Source organism: Herpailurus yagouaroundi, unplaced genomic scaffold, assembly GCF_014898765.1.
Source record: "Herpailurus yagouaroundi ecotype Mexico unplaced genomic scaffold, PumYag 100, whole genome shotgun sequence".
Classification (NCBI taxonomy): Eukaryota; Metazoa; Chordata; class Mammalia; order Carnivora; family Felidae; genus Herpailurus; species Herpailurus yagouaroundi.
In genome coordinates this window covers 66,348,906-66,374,009 of record NW_024412391.1, presented here as the reverse complement: position 1 = coordinate 66,374,009, position 25,104 = coordinate 66,348,906, and the positions used below count along the sequence as shown (strand labels likewise).

At 36.7% G+C, this 25,104-nt stretch overlaps 1 protein-coding gene across 9 annotated transcripts in view; it reads left to right on the top strand.

Moving 5' to 3' along the window:
* Positions 1-25,104, top strand: part of CDK14 (cyclin dependent kinase 14) — a 633,016-nt gene that overhangs the window by 387,692 nt on the left and 220,220 nt on the right. For all 9 annotated transcript variants that reach the window (XM_040471560.1, XM_040471565.1, XM_040471562.1 and 6 more), the window contains one exon: positions 13,281-13,374. In XM_040471560.1, the coding sequence (XP_040327494.1) occupies positions 13,281-13,374 (94 nt within the window). The remainder of the gene's footprint in view (positions 1-13,280; positions 13,375-25,104) is intronic.

Genomic DNA, 25,104 nt, shown 5'->3' with positions numbered 1-25,104 from the left:
TTCTCTGTATTTCCATAGACAGTAGATTCTAAGAATGGGATGTTTGCATAATTGCATTTTCTGTAGAGCTTGGCAAGGCTTTTCTATTCTTTCTCATTGATAATTCAGTGGGTTTTTTTTCCTTGATTTTAACCATGTTTGCTTCTGAAAACAGTATATATTCAGAGCCTAACATAAACTCAACAAATTTTAAAACTTTATTATGTTAACTCTATAAATTTTCATCTATTTGTCGTTTAATCCTAACATGTTTAATTTAGAAACTGTTTCAGAGATTTAGCAACTCAGTAAAATCAATTCATAATTTTGTTGTGTTGTTATTTTATGGCCATTTTAACTCCTTGTGCCCTCTCCCCCAAATCTGAGGGTCCTTGGTTATGTTGCCCACATTAGGTGGTTGGTGGTGGCACGGGGAAAAAACAACAAAAACAAAAAAAGCCTCTGGGGTCCTAGGGCAGCATCCTTCCCACAAAGATCTCCCTTGCACAGGATGGGGTCTCTTTGTTCATTCATTTATTCATTCAACAAAACCTTACAGAATGTCTAGAGTTTCAAGAGTGAAGAAGACCTGGTCCTTGACCTCAAGCAGCACCCACTGGTGCTACCAATTGTCTAATCTGCACAGCCATATTCCAGGGCACATCTTTGAAAATATTCCACAAAACCCACAGACTTCACCCAAAAATGGATGTTTTTGCCTTCAGGTCTTCCTTTTATTTAAGATATCAGATTGTTGTCAAATATTTTACTGTCAGATATCATCCATCCAGTAATATATCTTCATAGTGCCTATTCCAACATTCTTACCCATGGTCCATCAAAGTTCAACTATGCCATGTGATGACTGGAACTAACTATAGCAGCTCACCACTCTAAATTGAAGTTCAGAATTCTCCTCATGGAATAATAGAGTAATTTACACGAAGGTTTCCGCAATGATTTCTCTTCGTGATATGCAGATATGGTGGTTTCTCTAAAAAGATTTGAATATGTCATTTGCTTTGATCTTTAAGAGAATACCTATGAACATTTTTTTCCTGATTCCTCATTTCACGTTATTGCAGGAGGATTAATACAATTGCAAGGAGAAATCTTACAATTTTCTTGTTCTGCATCAGCTGTCATATAAATAAATTAAAGATGTGCAAGGCTTATTAATTTGTTTTCTCTTGTCCTGCCTGGTCTACAGTTATTCCTTCAAAAAGTGCTTTCACTGGTAGCATTTTAAATGACCAATCAAATGGGACTTCTCTCTTCCTGTATTGTTCCATAGTATAAGAAATAAAATGTTTTTGCTATCCAATGCAATATTTGAGTCTTACATTTTTTTTTGCTTATAGTAGTCCTCAGTAAGGGTGTTTCCTGTTTCCATTTTCGTATTAATTGTGACTGGTTTCTCAATGTTCCTAGTCCAAATATTCCCATTTATCTATATAACCATAGCTGTTAAGATTTTTATCTCTGATCTTCATTATGGGAGTCTGATTTGAATTTTCAAACATTTTTAAATGTTGACAACAGTCTTATTTACAGTATGTGGACAATGGTGATAGACTTTAGTTTTTAAGGATAGTTTAATTGTTTTCTCTGCTTGCACCTTAATTTTGAAGCTTTGATTTTGGGTTTTATTTTTATTCTTGTTAGCATTTGTGTCACCAGTAATAAGAACCAGTTTGCCATCTTTATTCCTTCTTTTTCTAATCTGACCTGCCCAACCAAGTAGAAATGCTGTTCTAACTGGGGAGGCAGTCTGACATCATGGAAGGATCATTGGCCCAGGATTCAGTCACAGTTTCAGGTTCTGGGACTGAAATGAAGACATTTAAAGATGTAGTACAGTTTCCTTACATGTAAAAATCAAGACATTGTCTTAAGCATCATCTAAAGTTCCTCCAGCATGGGGCGCCTGGGTGGCTCAGTCGGTTGAGCAGCCGACTTCAGCTCAGGTCATGATCTGGCGGTCCGTGAGTTCTAGCCCTGCGTCGGGCTCTGTGCTGACAGCTAAGAGCCTGGAGCCTGCTTCAGATTCTGTGTCTCCCTCTCTCTGACCCTCCCCTGTTCATGCTCTGTCTCAAAAATAAATAAATGTTAAAAAAATTTTTTTAATAAAAATAAAGTTCCTCCAGCTTTAGATTTTAGCATTCAAGTAAATTGTACCACTGAACCAGAGGTTTCCATGGAGATCGCTGGAATTCCTTCAGAGTGACTTACAAATGAAGTTAGGGTTTAGATATTTCGGTGAAATTTGGTTTAGATATTTTGCTGAACTGATTTTTTTGTTGTTGTTGCATTTAATATAATAATATTAGTTCTAAATCAAGTTCGTTTCTACTGCAGTTTAGGTACACTTCTCAGACAGCTTATGCAATTCATTCATTCATTCATTCATTCATTCAATTTAAGGATTTTATTGGACACTTTTCTTCTTTTAAGGAAGCTCCACACCCAACCCGGTGCTTGAACTCACAACCCTGAGATAAAGAGTCAGATGGTTTACCGACTGAGCCAGGCAGGCTTACCTTGAACAGCAATTTTGTACCAGACACTGGATCAGGTCCTCACAATTACAAAGATAGAAAAGATCCATCCATTCCATCAAAGTCAGGGGGAAAGGCAGTGTGGCAAGCTATAACACAGGTATGCAGTTAGTACAGTGGCAGCTCAGAGGCAAAGGTGATAAAACTATCCTTGGTGGTTACTTGAGGAGAGGGGGGAGGTCAAAGAAGGGTCACCAAGAAGTAATTACTTGGGTTGACATGTCAAACCCATCTCTCAAAATTGACAAAACTTTGGGCTGAGGAACACTTAGGCCATGCCATGGACAAAAGTATCCCACCGTGGGGTGAAACAGCAGATATTTGTGGGTAAGGAAGAAGGACAGAGTTTAAGAAGCAGTTGAGAAAAAGGAGGGAATGGAGGGAGTGAGAAAGTGGTTGGAGACCTGAATGGAGAAATATTTAGGAATAGTTAGGATATGACAGCTTGATGATTGAATGAGAGTAATATGGGACAGGCAAGGGTTTCAGATGATTCCTGAATTTCTACATCAGGTAACTGGACCAGAAAGCAAAAGTGATATGATTAAAAATACACACACACGAGAATATATGTATAATGGAATGTATATACTTAGATAGATAGATAGATAGATAGATAGATAGATAGATAGATAATTAAATTATTGTAACGTAAGGAACATTAATGCCATTGGTACTTTAAGATGGGTGGGCTTCCTGATCTTCTTCTAAGTCTTATTTTAGGTATGGATGCTGGGAAGGTTGCTTCCATTCATCTGCCTGGCTTCTCCTCCCAAGTCAGCAGCAGGTCACCCTGGGCCTTGACCTTACTGAACTATATTAACTTCCTGTACTTCATTCTTTGCTTTTGTTTAATTTTTGTTCTGATATGGTTAATTTGTAAGTATAACTTTTTAAGTCGTTTCATAGCTTGAAAAATAGATCTTAAGAGTTTCCCCTTGTATAAAAGGTCTATTGTTTTGAATTGAATGTTTTCCAAGATGGGCTTTTACACACAATCTAGGGTTTGGCTTGGTTTTGTTTTCATTTCTTGAGAGCCAAGTACTCCACAGAAGTATTTGACTAAGATATATTGTGCCTATCTGTGCCTAATGAACCACTAACCACATAGTAAATGATGAGTGACAGTTTAATCAATTCAGTTCCTTCAATAGTCACCAAGGGCATGTGGAATGTAATTTTTTAATCTTTCACTTTTCAAACACTGCAAATGCCAATGTGAAAAGATCACATCTGTTACATGTAATAAGTTTTCTTACAAGTTAAAGCAAAAAAAAAATTTTTTTTTTAATTTTCATCTTTTAGAAGCTAGCCTCCTAGGGAACAAAACTCTTTGGTCCATTTTATAAAAACATACATTCCAGCAGAGAAAAGTGACATAAATAAATGGCCACCTTGGTGCATCAAATCGTACTAGCTCTAATTGCATAATGGAATATTTCAGTGAACCATGGCTAAATAAAATTACCTACTAGGTTAATTAATGTGGAACCTGTCTGAGTTAGTATTGCATTCCTGTGTGTAAAATTCAGATTGAATCCAGCATTCAATCTAATTTATCTCACCAGTCTGCTGTTTCTTTGTTGTCCCTTTGGCTGGAACCTGAATACACATTCCAAGAATTAACCTGAATTATAAAATTTCTTTCAACCTAAGTTCCTTTAGATTCATGTTCCTCAGTTTCTGGTCCTGTGACCTGTAGCATCTTCATTGCCTCAGAGGCTTGTTAGAAATGCAAGATCTCAGGCCTCAGCCCAGACCTAGTCAGTCAGCATCTTCGTTCTACTAAGATCCCCACGTGATTGGCATACACAGTAAAGGGTGAGAAGCAAAGCTTCAGATGCTTTTTTATTGATGGACACATAGGCTTTGAGGAGATTTCTGGTACCAGCCTAATGTTGTAAGACAAAGACAAAAGACCTAACTTGCAGTGAGTTATGGTCCTGCTCATCTGCCTTCTTCCTGCCAGAAGCAGCTGGGCCCTGTCTTTATCTACAGCCTTCTATCCAAATCTTTGATATGCAGATCATTCTGAATGGTTCTCAATGATTCTCTGAACTGGAGGCCTCCTAACTTTCAATTAGGGAAGTCTGTATGAGAAGGAACAGATCTCCCTTCAAGGTGATAGTGTGAGCTTGGTGGGTCGCTGTCCTCGGTGCACATACTCAAATGCACAGGCTACACTGTGCCATGATCCTTCCCAAGCCCTGTGCTTAAGCTTTGCTACTTGAGAATGAAACTGTCACCTTCTGCTTACAGCTCTCTATCCTAAGGAATCTCAAGCCTTTGCTAATAAATGGATAAGATTAGCTAAAATCCGGCAGAGTTGTTTTTGTTTTTTTTTTTTTTTTTTTTGTTTTTTTTTTTTTGAGATTTTAATTGCACTGTATTTTAAAATATTAAAGTCTTTCTGCATTGTGTACTGGGACTGAACCAAACTATTGATTGCTGACCAGAATAAGATTAATGCCAAGCAGAAAAATAATAACCTCTAGGTCCTGTTTTATACTTCTTCAGGTGAGATAATCATTTATTCAGTTAATTAACATCTCATAATATTAATGTCTTCATGAGAAAATTGAGTATACTCCCCTTGAAATGCCATGTGTCAAGTGCAGATATTATTTGAGTATAAGAGCTGATGGATCTAATTAATGCTTATTTTAGTTGAAAGATATAAAGTTATCCAACAGGACTTTAATGAATAGGTACATTACAGTGAATCTTAACTGGTGACTGTAGTGCCCAACCCTATTTTATTCAGGTCTGGGAGGACTGCTCTATTGCCATAACCACTTTGACTCATTTGAACTGTATCTTTAAAAGTAGGAGACCAACTTCTGGTTCTAAGAACCATGACAGTGGCTAATCCATTTATAAGTATATATATTACAGTTGTAGGAACTAACACAAGAAGCATGGAGTTAGGGGACCTAACCCAGTCTGAGAGATCAGGAAGCCTCCCCAGAGAAGTGGCAGCAAGATTTACTGTTCCCTAATGTGATGGAGAAAAAGTATTTTGCCCCTTCTCTGGGAATCCCATTTTTTCTCTGCATTCACACTCGCTGCTAATGCTGCAAACTTAGTAATACAGATAAATTTTTCTTCTTGAATTCCTTTGCCAAAGAGTATGTATATCAGTTTTCAAATGCCTTTATATCAAAATTAATCTCTGATTAGTTTGCTGCCCAAGTTATTTCAGGTTGAACCTTAACTGATGTTTCACAGTCTAGCCTGCAGTTCTAGATGGCTCATGCTGCTTCCAAGGAAGAGTTCATCAAAATGTATAGAGGTTCTTTTTTTCTCATATGGTGAAAACTCAAAATGTTAAGGCTCTTCTATTTAAAGTGACTAATTCTATAAAGTGTCCCAAGGAGATGCAGTCCTTCTTCATTTTGCCTTTTTTCAAAATATAAACTTTTAATTTAGAATAATTTTAGATTTATAGAAAACAAGAGAATCCCTATATACTCCTCACCTGGTTTCCCCTATTGTTAAAGTCTTACATTATTACTATATGTACTATATGCATTATTACTAAATGTACATATAGTACATTTGTCTCAACTGGCTAACCCACGATGTTACATTGCTGTTAACTAAAGACCTTTGTTTTGACTTCACTAGTTTTTCCTTAATTTCTTTTTTGTATTTAGTGAGTTTTTTTTTTTAAGTTTATTCATTTAACCTCTGTACCCAACATGGAGCTTGAACTCACAACCCGGAGGTCGAGAATCACATGCTCTTCCAACTGAGCCAGCCAGGCACCCTGTTTTTTGTATTTTAGGATCCCATCCTGGTTACCACATTACATGTAGTTGTCAAATGTTATAATAGTTTATCAGATTTTCTTTGTTTTTCATGACCTTGACAGTTTTGAGAAGTACCAGTCAGGCATTTTGTAGAATGACCCTCAATTTGGGTTCATCTAATGGCAAGAAAGACAGAGGTGAAGTGATATTCTCATCACATCACATCACATCAAGGGTACTCGCTATCAACAAGACTTACCACTGATGATGTTAACCTTGATTACATTGTCAAGGTCTTCTTTGCTGTTTTTATCCCTTGTCATTATCCACTTCCCTGTTGGCCTTTTTTCTCCAAATTCATTATCTATCTCCCATCCCCACTTCCATACCCTATCTTTGGAAGCAGGTTGCTAAGTTCAGCTCTTACTCAGGAGTAGGGGGAGAGGAGGAAGGGTTGCATTGCTTTTGATTTACTCAGTCAACAAATAGTTTTGAGCCCTTACTATGTGCTGACATTCTGCTCTTACTCTGGGAGCAAGACAATGAACACAACTTTGTCCCCAGTCTTGGTCTTCCATCTAGAGTAGAGGCCTCCTGACTTGCAATTAGGAAGTCTGTGTGAGAAGGAACAGATCTCCCCTGAAGGTGATAGTGTGACCTGTGTGGGTTGCTGTCCTCTATGCACATACTCAAATGTATAGGCTATGCTGTGCCATAATCTTGCCATGTGCAAAGACAAGTTAACATCCTTTGAATGTTATGAAGGAAACAAACATGGGACCTCGGCAGTAAGGGGAAACCTGCCTTACATATGGTGGCTGCGAAAGACATCTGTGAAAGGAGCCATTTGAGCTGAGCCCTAACTAACAAGAAGCACTTCTCCATGCATAGAGTGAGGGGAAATGCATCCTGGGAGGAGGGAACAACAGCTCACACACAGACCCTGAAGTGAGGAGGAGGAGGACGGCGTGTTTCAGGAACAGACAGCAGAGAAACATGACTGGACAGGAGAAATCTCATGGATAGAGGTGTGATGTGAAATTGTTGAACATGTGGGGACTTCACTGTCACAAATCTCCGTTCTTAGTTGTAAGGTAGAAAAACCTCAAGATATGATTTTAAAAATCTAATTCCTCTCCTTTTATCAACACAGGGACACGGATGTTAGATGTGGATAGAGAGAGGGAAGATGAAAAGGAAATAGCTTGAAATCATTTCAGAACACAGCAACCTTATATTTATATCATATTTATTTTCATTTATCAGGTAAAATTTCCTAATGTTTAGAAAAATAAAAGATAGTACTTCCATGCAATAAAATTTTGACAAAACAAAAACTTCTAAAAAAAGTTCATAAAAGTAAATTCTCCTTCCACCCTACCCATTATTCAGATCAACTCACCAAACCCTCTATTTTGAGAAGTCTTTGTGGAACTGGTTGTATAAGCACTGTTATTAAAAACCACCCTACACATTTGCTCCCAGTTTATTTCTCAGTTAAAAATACTGTAAGATGGAAAAAAATATTTTAAGATTAAAATATCCATCTTCAATTACATTTTAATAATCTACCAGAGATTTGGCAAAATGCGTGGAAGCATTTAAAGCATATCTACCACAGGAAAATTGCTGAGGAAAATAGTGAAAAATGAGATCATATTCGAGAGCTTTCTATTATTATTTTTTTATTTCTATTATTAACTTTTTCTGTTATTTCTTTATTAACTTTTATTTTTTATTAACTTTTTCACAAATTATCATAATATATAATTTCTCTTATTTTTTTCTGCATAACTGATGAAGGTGATTTCTTCTATTTATAAGTATGCTCTTAGGTAAGTGAAGTGTAACATAAATCAGGGTTTGGTAAACTTTGTCTGTGAAGGATCAGATAGTACATATCTGGCTTTTCAGGGCATGTGTAGCAGGTTTTCAACTCTGTTGTGAGATTGAGAAGGCAGCATAGACAACACATAAATCAGTGTGTGGTAGGGTTCTAATAAAACCTTATTTCTGAACACTGAAATTTGAATTTTGTGTAATGTTCATATATCACCAAATATTCTTCTTTTGATTTTTTTTCAACCACTTAAAAATGCAGAAGCCATTCTTAGCTTATAGGCTGTTATAAAAACAGGCACTGAGCACGATTTGGCTTGTGGTCTGTAGTTTGTGGGCGCCTCTTCATTATTGTATGTGACCCCTCACTGCCCAGTAGAGAGAGGGCTTATACCACCGCTAGTCTCATTCATTGGCTGCCGTGAGTGGAAAAGAATGAGGTGGCTTTACAACCAATGGTTGTAGTTGCTTCTGTCCTCAAGACTGTAATCTGCCTGTAATCTGGATTTTTACTTATATATCCAGTTGGTGAGCTTCATCCATCATGAATCCTAAGATGCAGAAAAAAGTTGAGTCCTAGCCTAAGAATAGTAGACAGAGTTCTTAGCCTAGTGTATGGAATTCTGCTCTCTTTTAACTTTCTCTTCCATTTTCTAAGCATAGCCATCTGAACAGCATTTGGCTCCCTGAAGATTCTTCATGTATCGGGTCCTGTTTTCTCTGCTGGAATGCCCCATTCCCACTACTGTGCCATCAGCCCTAACCCACCAGGGTCCCCTCTTCTAGTCTAATAAGACTTCAGGAGTGCAAGTTCTTCCTCGCTCTCCACATTGGGCTGAGCATATCCTCCTGTGCTCCTTTGATATTTATCATGGGAATTATGTAGAATGTTGTAGAATTTTTGTGTTTATAGTATATAGACATACTTGAAGGGAACTTGATAGTCTTCCCCAAATTGACAACAGTCCTAAAAGTTTACGTGACTCTGCCAATTAGAAGTTAAGCTGAAAAAAAAGAAAACTTTTCTATACTGTCAGAAAAGAAAGTCATCATTATGGTAGAGGAAAGACTAAGTTATCTCTGTATTCTCTTTATACAAAATGATGTTATCGAATTATCCTAGAAGAAGTAATCAAAGATTATGCAGCCAGAATTGGAAAGAAATTTATTAGGGAGGTGTGTCATTTAATATGTTATGTTTTTCTGAATTTAACATTATTTGTCATATTTGTTAGCTTTTAAATATTTGTGATTTCTTTTGATTTATTTTCTCATTCAGAGTTCACTTTTGTACTTAATTTTTTATTCATAATATTGTATTCTTTTTCAAACTAAGAACTCCCAAATTGTTTGACCTTCAACCTTAAAAAGTTGTCCCTCCAGGAGCACCTGGGTGGCTCAGTCGGTTAAGCATCCAACTCTTGATTTTAGCTCAGGTCATGATCTCACAGTTCGTTAGATCGAGCCCTGCATCCGGCTCTGCGCTAACAGTGTGGAGCCTGCTTAGGATTCTCTTCTCCCTCTCTCTGTCTGCCCCTCCCCGACCCATGCTGTCATTCTCTCTCAAAAAAAAAAAAAAAAATGTCCCTCCTAGTCATAATTACAAAGAATTTTCAATTCTGCTTGAAATCTTATTTTGATTTGTGGTGAAGAAATCACACATCTGCAGCATAAATTAACTTTGGAAATTTTGAGTTGAAAAGAATTAAAGGATATATGAGCATGGGTGGGTGTTTCATATGTTATCTTACCTGGTAACTAATCCTGTATGAGAGTTTGAACACACTGCATTTTATGACAGCTTTAATTGTAAGCTTTGTGACCAGTTCTTATTCTTGAAAAATTTAGACTGTGTGGGTGATAATTACATAATTATTCAAATTGTTGAAAAAAGCAACAAGTTAAAGGAGACATTTCCTGAAATAAGATCATATGTCATAAGTATAGAACTTAAGTGGTTAAATTCTTTCTCAGTATACCTCATGGCAGTCAACTTACTCCATCAAGAGAGAGCATGTAGGGTAATGGAGGGTAGCAAGGGAGTTGGGGGAGGTAAATCAGGCAATAATCCCTTCATATTATACTGAAGGGCTTCTATTGCTGTTTGGCAATAAGACAGCTCCAATAATTAAGTATTTTGTTATGCTCTAATATGTTGATATGTTTGACACTTCTACTTTTTAATTTTCTTGTGCATTCTATCTCCTTTTATAAATCCTTTAAGTATAATTCTCTCAGGCTTATTAGTATGCTGTCACACATCTTTGGCAAGTGATGTCGTCAGAAACATCCATTAGAAGTGATAGTCCATGTCCCTCCACCGGCTAAGCAGATAAGAGCCTATGGAAATGCTATATCATCATATTCCACCTAAGTAAAATTGCAGCTAGATTTATCTCTTAATTGTTCTAAGTATCATATTATGGAGATGCTATGGACCAACACAAGTAGTGATAAAGGCATTTCTGTAAGTGTGTATAATGGTTACCTCACCAGCCAGCTTAGTGGGGTACACAGTGGGCGCAGCTGTGGCTCCTGTTGAGGGTCCACATGCTCAGAGTTGCAGCTTATGCTGGGAAAGACTAAAGCCAAATAGTAGTGAATAGAGAGTATATTCTGAATGTTAAAAAAAAAAAAAAAAAAAAAAAAAAAGGAAAGTGCTGGTAGCTATTTAAGAACCAAGATACTTTATGTAAATGTGAATAAGAAGACAGTAGAAATGTAGGTCAATAGTCTTAGAAAAGAATTATTGGCATAAACATTTGGAAAACCACTAAATTGAAATCTGAGACCTAACCAGATGTTGAAGCCCTGATATTTATAAGAATATCATTGCATTTTAACATGCTAATAAAACAATTCTCAATAGGGATGTTGTGTCTCAAATCTTAAGTGAAAACAACTTGTGTTAAACCCAATCTGTGTAGAACACTGATTTTATAATTAATTCTTTACTATTTAAATGGAATTACTTTTATGATATATAAAAACATTTATTTTTTAGTCATTTTAACTCTATTTACTGTCAGTGTTTAATTCAGATAGAAATTATGTGCTATAATAGAGAAGAGATTTCTGCAAATGTATTAATTCTTTACTTCAGTACATTGTTTGTATACAACTGTGATAACTGCAGCCATTATAGAGAAGTAGGTCCCTTGTCCGTAACTTCTAGGGGATCTGAAATAAGTTAAAGACACAAGGGTTTGGTCACCATTTATAGAAAATGATATTATCGAATTGCCCTAAAAGACGTAATCAAAGATTATGAAGCTAGAATTGGAGAAAGAAATTTATTAGAGACACATGTCAGTTCATAAATATGTTACTTTTCTGAATTTGACATTGTTTGTCATATTTGTTAGCTTTTAAAAATTTGTGATTTCTTTTGATTTATTTTCTCATTTGGAGTTTGCTTTTGTACTTACTTTTTTATTCATAATGTTGTATTCTTTTTCAAATTAAGAACTCCCAAATTATTTGACCTCCAACCTTAAAAAGTTGTCCCTCCAGGAACACCTGGGTGGCTCAGTCAGTTAAGCATCCAACTCTTGATTTTGACTCAGGTCATGATCTCACAGTTCATGAGATGGAGCCCTGTACCGGGTTCTGCGCTAACGGCATGGATGGAGCTTGCTTGGGATTCTCTCTCTCCCTCTCCCTCTCTACCCTCCCCAACCCATGTTCTCACACACTCTCTTGAAATAAATAAACTTAAAAAAAGTTGTCCCTCCATAATCATAGTTACAAAGAATCTTCAATTCTGCTTAAAATCTTATTTTGATTTGTGGTGGAGAAATCACACATCTGCAGCATAAATTTGGAAATTTTGAGTTGAAAAGAATTAAAGGATATATGAACATGGGTGGATGTTTCATATATTTTCTTACCTGGTAATTATTCCTGTATGAGAGTTTGAACACATTGCGTTTTATGACAGCTTTAATTGTAAGCTTTGTGACCAAACCCTGGTGTCTTTATTAGAGTTACACTGAATTAGATTTATATGTTAAGAACAAATAAATGAAGGAAGGAGTTGTGGGTAGTGAAGCAGTTTGGGCCAAGCTGTATAGGTTTATTCTTGGCCCATGGGCAGATCAGTCCAGCTCAGGGAAACTCACGGTAGCTACCCTGAATCACCCAAGCAGCCTGAGTCAACACCTGGGATCCAACCTAGACTGATTGAAACAGGATCTCTGCTGTTTGTGTTTCGATCATATGCAGTTTTTAAAAGTTCCCCCCAGATAATTTTGATGCAAAAAGAAGTTTGAGAACCCTTGGACAGCTAGAGAGGACAATATATTATGAATTCATGAAATGGGGTTGGAAAAGGATATTCAAAAAAGACTGGCAGCTTTCTATATTAGGCTAAGGAGTTTCTTGATGGTTTCCTGTAAATAAGGTGGAGCCACCAAGCATTATATTTTACTGGTTGCCATGATTGTCTGAGCCCACGGTAGTTGCATCTGTTTAGAGATTTGAGACCTTTCAGGGCAATAGACATGGAGGGAAAGGAAATGTAGGATTTAGATGGATGTGGCGCAGCCCTTGGTACTCATTAAAGAATGTTATTCCACTGTATATATAAACCACATCTTTATCCATTCATCAGTTGATGGACATTTAGGCTCTTTCCATAATTTGGCTTTTGTTGAAATGAGAAAGTATGAAATCCTGCCATTGTCAGCAATGTGAAATAAGTCAGTCAGAGAAAGACAGACAGATATATGTTTTCATTCGCATGTGGAACTTGAGAAACTTAACAGAAGACCATGAGGGAAGGGAAGGGGAAAAAATAGTTGCAAACAGAGAGAGAGGGAGGCAAACCATAAGAGACTCTTAAATACAGAGAACAAACTGAGGGTTGATGGGGGGCAGGGGAGACGGGAAAATGGGTGATGGGCGCTGAGGAGGGCACTTGTCGGGATGAGCGCTGAGAGTTGTATGTAGGCAATGAATCACGGAATCTACCCCCAAAACCAAGAGTACACTGTATACACTGCATGGTAGCCAACTTGACAATAAATTATATTTAAAAAAAAAAAAAGAATGTTATTTATTCATTGTTTCTCCTGGAGTAGATGTTCTAATCCCAGATTTAATTTTCCAGAATACATTGGAGTTTTTGTACAATGCTTTCTTCTCTCTTTAGGGGTGTTGGCTGCATCTTTGTTGAAATGATCCAAGGAGTTGCTGCTTTTCCAGGAATGAAAGACATTCAGGATCAACTTGAACGAATATTTCTGGTAAGTTCTTTACAGAGTGCTTCTGAGAAAAAATGGTTTCTAATTCATCCCTTCATGACAAATTATACAGTGATAGTGGAAAATAATTTTAAACAAGTTTATTGGTTGTCACATTTAATTCTAATATATATTTGCTTTGAAAAAGCAGGAAATTAGGTAAGTGTTGTGTTTTTAAACTACTGCACATGAATAATATGCCAGAATGGTAGGAAACAATAGGAAGTCAGCAGCAACATAGAATAGTTGGTTAAAATTGAGGGCTCTAGCAGAAGAACTTCAGCAATTTATATAGATGCCCCCCCAATTTGTATAGATGGAGCTTAACTCCATCCCATCCCTACCCACTTAAATGTGGGCTTTGATTGGTAACTTTTTTTCTGTCAAATGGAGCATGGAAAAAGGGGAGTAACTTTAAAATGGAGAACTGGCAAATTACCTTAGCCAGATCTTTAAGGCTAGCATCATCAAAGATTAGTCATGCTGGTAGCACATACCTTTGATATAATGTGCTGAGAATGCCACTTCAGCTCTGTGGCCTTCCTCTCAAAACAGTAACCCCAGTCTAATCACGAAAAACACATCACACAAACCCAAATTGAGGGACATTCTACAAAATTCCTGACTGGTATTCCTCAACACTGTCAAGGTCATCAAAAACAAAGTCTAAGAAATTGTCATAGCCCAGAGGAGGCTAGGGAGACATGACAACTCAATGTCAGGTGGTATCCTGAATGGAATCCTGGAACAGAGAAAGAACCATAGGGAAAACTAGTGAAATCCAGGTAAAGTGTGCAGTTTAGTAAACATCAGCATACATTTAGTTGTGACAAATGCACCATTTAATTTAAGGTTTGTAACAGTATAGGAGAGTGGTGAGGGGTATACAGGAATTCTCTACCATTTTTCAACTTTCCTATAAACCTAAAACTGTTCTCAAATGCAAAGCATTTCAATTTTTAAAAATCTGCATAAAGAGAAAATAAAATGTGTTCTGGTGCCAGATGATCTGAGTTTATCACCTGCTCTGGGTTTATCATCTTGGGCAAGGGATGTAGTTATCTGAGCCTTAGTTTTCCTTGGGAGAAATGAAGGCTAATAATAGCACTCACCTCATAGGTTGTTTTGGGGAATAATGGATTTATACACATAAAATGCTTTTAGAGCTATGCCTGGCACATAACTAATACCCCATAAACTATTATTTTTATTGAATCATTTTATACTGAATATTTTTATTCAGTAGAACTTCCACATTAGCTAATATTCATATAAACCTATTATTTAAAACATGGAATCAGAACTAGGCAAATTAAGGGCTCTGCTAGAAGGATGCAAGCTATGTGCATTGTAGCAGTCAATCACATTATCATACTTTTCCCTTCTTTAATAAAACTCCTGTATGAACTCACTGGGGCAAATTTCAGTATGGACCATACCAAAAGATGTACTTCTTCATTTAGTTATGCAAATGCAGCATTAAATTCAGCTTTCATATTACGTATAAGGACCCAGGAAGGTGCAGTGATATGAACTGAGACTCCATCACTACTGTGTTCACCTTGACATCAGCAGTAAAATGAATAGAAACAATGGACAATGGAAACTTGGAAATCAAAGCACAAGTGATTCCTCCATGCTGTATCCCATATCCCAGATGATCCTGTAAATTATAGCAGATGGACAAATATCAGAGTCTCTAATATAGAAACCTTCTAGGTGTTGCCATATTGATTTCTTCTCCCAGAAGCTCTCTGTATCCACTTTCCTTTAAGTTTTACTTAATTATTTTTTATCCATAAATTCCCACACAGAATTTTTAAGTAATGTCTTATGATTATAAAAATAATGCATCTTTGTACAGAAAATTTCCAATACCAGAAAGTATAAAAGATGAAAAATCACCCTTTGTCCTATTAAGCAGAGAAAACTACATGCAGTGTTTTTATATGTAACCTCCATTTCTACACGTTAAGAAAAATTGAATCATATTTTATATACTTTTTGTAACTTTATTTTTTCACTTAACAATATGTAATTAACACCTTTCATTGAAAAATGAATCTAGAAATTTATCATTCTTAATGAGAAAGGACTGTTTCATTGTGTGGATGAGACATTATTTGCTTAATCAGTCCCGTGTTAGTAGCTTGGTGCTGCCAGATACATCCGTGCATAGTGATCCTCTTAGTTAAAAATAATTATTAGAATTCAAAGTCCTTAATTCAATGACATTTAATTTTCATAAATTTATTGACTATTCTTAAACTTTGATCCTTTCATCTAAAGTCGTGAAACACTTCATTCTCTCTGTCCCTAAGAATATCTCAGTATTACTGAGTTGACCTAGGCTGTACTGAGACTGTAGATTAGGACAAAAATATATAAAATGGAGCTTTCCCATCTAAGAATAAATTGTATTTATTTATTAATATTTTGTGGTCCTTTGCATAAAGGTACAGTTTTTATAAATATTTTCTTTTCCTATTTTCTACTTAAGCTTTTGTTTTCATTCAAGTATTTTAAAGAATTTTCCGAACTATTTTCTTAAAAATATAATAAATTTGTTTATTTTTTATCATTGAGAAAAATAGTAGGAGAGGGAATATTAATGGGTTATGGCTTGATCATATAGATTTTTATGCTAAAACATATCTTCAAATATTTAGCCTTTTAATTTATTTGAAGCTCAACTATAACAATAATACCACTTAATTATATTCTGAGATTAATTTCCTAAACTTTACATTCAACCTAACTGTTCACTGTCTGATAATTATTGAGTAATGCTTATATAACCTTGTTAACTTCAAAAGAGAATCACATAGAAAGAAATATCTTCGTGTATACATTATTTCAGGATGAATTTGAAAGAAAAGGAAATGGTTATATAGATGAGATGTATGCTATAGCAATAGAACCAAACAATGAGTTTCATAAGAGCATTGTTTATTGCTATAGCTTACTCAAAGTTTTCATTTTTATATATTATTTTTATAATGCAATGATTTCTAATAGGTACTATCTTGTTGGATTGCTTCCTGTTTGCAGATTTTGCTGTTTCTTTTAATTTTATGGCAATAATTTCCTAATTTTATGGGTATTCAGAGACCTTTGAGCTATGGCTAGGCTTTTAATAAGTCAAAGAAATAAATCATTGCAGATTTCCCATAGGAATACTGGTACTATAAACGATTTGCTTTTGTTAGAGCACAGAGACCCTTTAAATGCAGATAAACATCATGATTGATGCTAATAATTTCTTCATTTACTCCAGTTTTTTTTTACATATGTAATGTTTTTAACAAGTGAAACGTCCCTTTGGTAATTAGGAGATAAAGATCATTATCTATATACAATTGCTGCTTTAGAATTAAATAATACTATGTTTTACTCAGAAGAATCAGATATGACCAAAAAGAAAAGAATCTATAAACTTCTTGTGACAGTAAATGTTACCATCTTAAATACTTAGTTCCTCTACCAAATTGTTTAAATTTGCAAAAGTTAGCTCTATGTCCCATGAAACAAGAAGACTCTCTTGGGAGTTGTGCAGTCATTGGAAGAAGAAATTTTGCTCACCCAGTATGGTTGAATCACTGGGAAAAAATGCTTTTCTTTGGTGATCTTTTATGTCTGGTCTCAATCAGAATTACTGTTAAAGGGCGATTAAATCCACTTTCACAGGCTTCTCATATAAATTGGCGGAGACTCTTTTCTAAAGTGACAGTTGTATATCTGGCCTCTGGTAAAGCATGGCCAAAGAGATAATCAACTTTGAGAAGTCATGAAACATGGGATTATTTGGTTTGTTTTGTATTTTAATACAGGGATTAAATCCATTCATTCGCCTGTGAACTGTGTATAGAAAGGTGGTTGATAACTTTGAAGAACAAAATTAATAGCTTGTTACCCAAGATAACTAATATAATTAACTCCCACACACTGAGTCTTTATAACAAATATGAAAGGCAACAAAGATCAGCCAGTAAAGCCCTTATATTTCTCTTCTGAAGGTTTTATTTTTCTTGTTTTTCTCTTTCCCTCCTTCAGTGGAAAGGAGCAGTTCATATTTTTAACAAGTCCATTTAGTTTATTTCTGCAACATAATAACTATATTGATATATATTAGGTGAGCTGGCTATGCTACAATCTGAGATTTCACCATTAAATCATTTTCCTTGAAACTGTGATGCTCATATGCAAGAAAGAAGGGAAGTGATGGAGGTTAGACAAATTGTATTCAAGACATTTTGAATTGTCAGGTGAATGGGCACCTACTTCTCTAAGCAGTAACTCTGCTGTTAGGTGAAAAGAGTGATTTATATTCATTTCCTCAGCATTACCTACTTTTTAGTGCAGCATGATGTATTCTATTCACCTCCATTAGCTGCAAAAATAAGCAGTAGATGTATTCATCCTGGTAAATCTATATTCAGAGTGACAAAATCAGAACTAATAAAAAAAAAATTGTATTCTAATCACATTGTTCTGAATTGAAAAAGAAATCCACTTGGTGGAACCCTGGGAATATGCGGCTCACTCACTTCACAGCAGCTGAACAAATGGCAGGGAATGCTTGCACAGCTGCCTGGGACCTTTGACAGACGCCTCTGGGTTTGTGTGGCTTGTGGCCCAATGTACAGCAGCCATGACAGAAGCTGGCATGAGTTGGTTGTGGAGACCTGCGCTTGATCTCCCTGCCTTTGAATGTTGATAACCCCGAGGAGGTCACCTTTCCCCATTTTCTAGGTCTTCTGGCTTGCAATGAAATTTCTTCCACCAGTTGTTTGTTAACCTGTTGTGCATTAATTGATTGGTACAGTTGCTAAAATGCTCCTCTTCCTCATATATATGCCATTCAGAATTTAAAAGTGCGTGTGTGTGTGTGTGTGTGTGTGTGTGTGTGTGTGTGTGTGTGTGTAAAAAGAGCCACTTGAAACTTTAAAAATGATTTACCAGCCTGGCTTTTGAGTCAAAATCTTCCTTAAGCCTCTGTGTTTGGCAGAGGACTAACTGTAGAAATGAAGTCTTTAGATTCAGTTCCAGTCCTTGTTTCCCCATCCTGGCTCTGTTTCCAGGATCTTAGCTGGAACGATAACCCTGTGACTTCTGGACTGGCTAGAACAGCCATATAGAAAGTAAGAGAAAACTGGTGGCCATTACTTTTGATGGCTGTTCCCATCCGAGGAGATGTAGGAGCCACACTGTTAAGATGGACTGTTGGGATCACAGATTGTATCATCGGCACCATTATTGGATTTGCTTGAGGTCATTTCTGGCATACTTCTTCAGCACTCACTTTGCAGCACTAGACACAATGGAGATGTAAAGGAATTGTACACCATGGTGTCTGCCCTGGGGAAATTGATGACAATCAAGGTGGGCAGGCAAGACATATTTTTAAGAATAAAGTCATGAACAATTGCTCAGCAGCTGGTCAGCCAAAGGGAGACCCAGTAACAGGGGTAGATCCTGTACTACTAGTTAAGATACTGAACTAGAAATGTTAAATATTGGGTGCTAATCCTAATTGTTGTTTTCCATCCCTGAATAAGTCACCTTTTCTAATTGGAGTGTTGTTTCTGCATCTGTAAAGGGAGAAGTTGAACTAACTGATTTCAACAATGTCTTACAGATCTAACCTTTCTTAATTACAAAAAAAATGCATGGAATTACAGGATTATGCATAAGGGCTGTGGGTGTTTAAAGAGAAAATTGCTAAGAAAATTTTTGTCAAGCATTGAATAGAGGATAAGATTTGAAGTGGAATAAGGGAGACAGGGGACATCAGGTAATTGTATAAAAGTGCAGTGGGGACAGTAGGAGTCTGTCCTGTATGGTGGAAGGTGAAATTGGATGTTCAACACTGAACTTTGATAGATTGAGGACTTTTATCCTATTTTATCTATGAAGTAATAAGGAGATAATATTTTTTTTTAACCAGAGTAATAATGTTAAAATGACATTTTAGGAAAGTTAATACAGTATGATATGATGATTAAACTCAAGCTGTATAAACACTTACAGAAGTAGAGAACTAAGCAATATAGGTTGGGGCTGAGGATATTGAAAATATTAAATAATAATTTTTAAAGTCAATTTTAGAAAAACAAAGTGGAAGAGATAAATTATAAAACCTCCACCTTGGAACAAATGCTTCTTTTAATTTGTACATGTTTCTTCCAGGCCTTATCAATAGGCATTATCAGTGGCTGCAATCTTTTTCACAGTGTTAAGTTTATACGAACTAAAGCAGTTAGAAAAATTAAAAAACAGTATGAAATTAAATAAAAATCACTATCCAAAGATAAGCAGTATTAAGCATTTTTGTATTTTCTTTTCTAGGTTTTCACTATTAGGTTAATAATAAATTTATGGGTTTTGTATCCAACTTCTCTTTATTTTCTTTTTTTTTTTAATTTTATTTATTTTTTTTTGAACGTTTGTTTATTTTTGGGACAGAGAGAGACAGAGCATGAACAGGGGAGGGGCAGAGAGAGAGGGAGACACAGAATCGGAAACAGGCTCCAGGCTCTGAGCCATCAGCCCAGAGCCTGACGCGGGGCTCGAACTCACGGACCGCGAGATCGTGACCTGGCTGAAGTCGGACGCTTAACCAACTGCGCCACCCAGGCGCCCCAATTTTCACATTAAATAGTGTGCAGTTTCCAAGCCATTAATATGTATTTGAAAATACTATTTTAATTATACTGCAATATCTTATAAATGTGCCCAAATGTACTAACGCACTGCCCTGTTACTAAGGAATTTGCTTGCACTTTTTATGCTACGCTAAGCATCACATATTATTATCCCATTCAGTTCTTCTTTCAGCAAGGATTATTAGGCACCTATTCTGTGCCAGGCACTGTGCCTATGGGCGGTGGTAAGACACAGTCCCTGCTCACCTCGAAAGTACTGTCATATGGGCTACATTTGAACAGCTTCCAGAAAGTCACATCGGAAGGATATTGTTGCATTCCCACAAATAGCACAGAAGTGTTCCTCTTTCTCCGCATCCTCATCAACATCTGTTGTTTCCTGTGTTGTTAATTTTAGCCACTCTGTCAGGTGTGAGATGTTGTCTCATTGTGATTTGGATTTGTATTTTTCTGAGGAAAAGTGATACTGAGCATGTTTTCATGTGTCTGTTAGACATCTGGATGTCTTCTTTGGAGAAGTGTCTATTCATGTCTTTTGCCTGTTTCTTCATTGGATTATTTGTTTTTGGGTGTTGAGTTTGATAAGTTCTTCATAGATTTCAGATACAAACCCTTTATCTGATATGTCATTTGCAAATATCTTCTCCCATTCCATTGGTTGCCTTTTAGTTTTGTTGACTATTTCCTTTGCCGTGCAGAAGCTTCTTATCTTGATGAGGTCCCAATAGCTCAGTTTGTTTTTGTGTCCTTGCCTCCAAAGACATGTCTAGTAACAGTATGGAGGTTCCTCAAAAAACTAAAAATAGAACTACCCTACAACTCAACAATTACACTACTAGGTATTTATCCAAAGGATACAAAAATGCTGATTCAAGGGGGTACATGCACCCCAATGGTTATAGCAGCTCTATCAACAATAGCCAAATTACGGAAAGAGCCCAAATGTCCATCGAATAATGATTGGATAAAGAAGATGTGGTATACATATACAATGAAATACTGCTCGGCCATCAAAAAGCATGAAATCTTGCCATTTGCAACAATGTGGATGGAACTACAGTGTATTATGCTAATAAGCACAATAAGTCAGTCACAGAAGGACAAGTATCATATGATTTCACTCATCTGTGGAATTTCAGAAACAGATGGACATAGGGGAAGGGAAGGAAAAATAAGATAAAAACAGGGAGACAAGCCATAAGAGACTCTAAAATACAGAGAACAAACTGAGGGTTGCTGGCGGGGGGTGGGGAGGAGGAATGGGCTACATGGGTGAAGGGCATTAAGGAGGGCACTTGTTGGTATGAGTACTGGGTGTTATGTAAGTGATGAATCACCGGATTCTACTCCTGAAACCAATACTACACTGTATGTCAACTAACTTGAATTTAAATAAGTAAACTTTAAAAAAATATTTTAAAAAATAAAAATAATGAAACAAGTAAAAAAAAAGAAGGATTTCGTTACAAAACTGTTGTGATATATCTTGGATATAAATGATACAGAAGAGAAAGGAGTCAAAAATAACTTCAGAATTTCAAGCTTGGGAAGCAAAGTGTAGATGGGGACATTGAAAAGGAGTCCCTGTGGAGGGGAAGAAAAAGACAGCTCAAGTTACTGGACTTCATATGGCAGCAGGGGACCCCAGGTGGGGATGTCCACACATCATACAGAACAGAATCAGGAGAAGGATGAAACTCAAGGGATCAGTGTTGGGTCCCAAATGCTACTAGCTCTTGAATAATGAGGAGGTGGAGGGGGAAATGCAGTGAGCACTGCTTAAGCCTTACAGACGTGCATGGTTTATGGGGGGTGACAAGTAGGGAGCTAAGCCAGGAGAGAATCAGTGCAGTGACAGGAAAGCCAGTGTAAGGGTGAATAGTAAAGAAGTGAAGGATAAGAAAGGCCGGGCCGGAGGGAGGGAATCACTCCCTCCAGGGAAACTATAGATCAGTTCAGGTCTGTTTAGCTAGTGGGTGAAGTTAGGAGTGCTTCCTGTCTGTGTTCCCTCTGCGTGTTCCTCACACTGCCTGTATAATATGTGGCACACTGTATTTGCTCAGTAAATGCTTTTAGACCAAAGACAGGAAGAGTTTCCTGTCAGAGAAATGGAAGAGTCAACACAGAAAATACATCTGGGTTTAATTAGAAAAGTTTAGACTGTCCATGGTGTTCAAAGGAGACATGATTCTCCTCAGTGTCTCAGGGGAAAGTGAGGTGGGAGCTCAAGGGAAGCACGGTTTGAGCCCCTCCACTCTCGTCTCTGCTGTCATTAAGATTTTGTGTGTGAAATATATCTCACTGCTGAAAGAAAGGTTGAAAACTCCTGGACGAATGATATCTCAAGATCCTGTCAGGTCAAGGTTCTCTGGGAAAAAAAGACCAATTGGAAGAAAAATGATACAGAGAAATCTGGTGAAAATGAAGATGCTAGAGAAATAACACTTGAGTGATTCATACATGGAGATATTCTCTGGATATTCATAAAAAGAAAAGTTCTGTACTAATTAATAAGGTAATAGAAATTTTGGTAACAAACTTCAGTAGGGTCATTTGTCATAAGAGAAACAAAGGACAGTAGAACAGATCACTATAGAATAGTTAATCCGATTAATTTTGCAAAGAAACTTTTATTTGAATATTAGCTGGTTGTTTTGTAGAAATTTGAATTAGCTCACTTGGTGAAAAAGTATGTTTACCATGAGTATTCTGGCATTTGCATTATAGTGTTACAAACTTTCTATAAATGGAAAATTAGAATATTTTCATTAAATCATTCACTTTTTCATGAAGTTATTAATATTTTCAACAAATATTTGTTGTGTGGTTACTATGGGCTACGTGCTCTTCCCCATTCTGGGGAGATAGCAGTGCAAAAAACAAAGTCCCTGTTTTCATTTAACCTGTATTCTTATGAAGGAAGATAAATAATAAGCAAATAAATGCATAATGTGTCTCATAAGTGTTGCAGGAGAGATGCTACTTTACATACCGTGTTCTGGGAAGGTCTCTCTTACAAGGTGATACTTGTGCATCCAGTGAAGGTAGTGAAGGCACAAGACATGCAGATATTGGGGATCATTCAGGTGGAGGGAGTATCAATTTGTGTTTCCTTAGTTATAGCAGTATCAAAATCAGAGTTCTCAAGCCTGAATTTGGTGAATTAAGTATCCTTGTTTCTAGTGCATTGATGCGATTTCTGATGCTCTTGTTACTGAGACCTCCTTCATGTAAAGCATTTCCTTCTGTGAGAAGTCCTCACTGCGTGAAGGACTGTATCTGCTACTATTCAGACATCTGAACGAATCAAGAAAGTGAGTTGGAAGTACATCCCTGTGTATGTTTCAGGTTGGAGTTATGCTGGAGCTAGGGATTTGAGCTTCCCGATTTAGTTCACCAGAAATAGTGGCATAGACAGAAGATAGTGGGAAATGTTCTGTTTTGGAGAGTAGATGATAGCGTAAAGAAGAGAAAAGAGAAGGAATGTATAGAGAATTCAGAGAGCCAGAAAGCACTTTTTTTTCTTTTTTGGAAAGGCAAAAGTAGAGGAATTTCAAGAAGGAAAGATGTATCAACTGCATCAAATACTACAGTGAGGGCACTGGAAGATGGTGCTGAGAAGAGCCCACTCGCTGGTAACTTCTAAGGGAATAGTGCCAACGGTGTTGGCTATTTGAAGTCACATTACAGTGGGCTTAAAGAGTGAGTGAAAATTGGGAACACTGAGTATAGACAACTTCTTTGAGAAGTGGCTGAGGGAAGGTGATTAGATGTCAACTTAAGGTCATTTTAAAAATCAAGATTTATAAATTTTATAATATGTCATAAATATTTTTAAAATAATGAAGACTAGGATGTTTGTAAGGTAAAGGACGCCAAAGATACAAGAAAGCACATTTGATGGATCAAAGTATTGGAATAGGCAAGAGCAGATGGGTGCCTTGACAATGTGGATGAAACGTTAGTTTTGCTGAAAGATAAGAAAGAAGAAAGGAAGATTTAAGTAAATATTGTAGAGAAGTAAAAAGGAATGTAAAGGCATCATGATCTACACGATTAGGAAATGAAGGGGGGTGACTGACAGTGACATGCATATATGGGAGGGTAGCTGTTGAGGGGAATGGATAGTATTTGCAGTGTTGGTGTAATGCCAAATGGTTTCTAACTGGCATTAACAAGAGAAGAAGGTAGTTGCTGACAACATTTGTTAATCAATTGTCAATTTGAGACATTATTATAGAAATAAAAATGCTGTATTTCTAGTTTCTCTGATTTGTATCAATTTCCTATTTACACAGGATTGCTTTTAAGTATATCCATCCACGTTTAAATATTTCCAAATTATAGTAGTCTTTACCAAAGACTTTTCTGGAGGTACACATCTGTGGTCTAACACTCTTAAATGTCTTAGAAATGTTTGAACGTAATATCTCCCTGTTTTATGTTACCTGTGTAACATTTTTGTTATCTGTGACTTTATTGTCAATATAGGACTACTCACTGACTACTGCAGTTATCTCTTGTCACGTAACCACTTCAAAACTTTGGGTTAAATCAACAACAATCTTTTTTTTTTTTTAATTATTTGCCATAGTTTCAGGGTCAGGAATTCAGTAAGGGAGAGTCCGGGCAGTTCTGGACTTGGGGTCTCTCAGTTGGATGCAGACAGATGGTGACTGGAGCAGAAACAGTCAGGAGCCAGAGCAGTTGGGGATTGGAAAAACATCTCTCTTCATTGAGTCTTGAGGTCCTACATGGATTCTCTTCATGTGGGCTAGTTTGAGCTTCCTCATGGTATAAGTTGGGTTCCAAGAATGGGTGTCCTAAGAGGACCAGATTGAAACTGCATGGTTTCTCTTAACTTAACCTCAGAAGTCACACAATGACTCTCTCTTTCCATCAAAGCAGTCACATTCCCCCACCCAGAGCCAAGGGGAAGGGACATAGATGCCAGTTCTAGATGGGAAAAGTGTCAAGAATGCAGGAGCCATGGTTTAAAACTGCAACACTGGTCACATAAATTTTCATTAGGGCATATCACCAAGTCAGGCTGATAAACAGCTTTGTG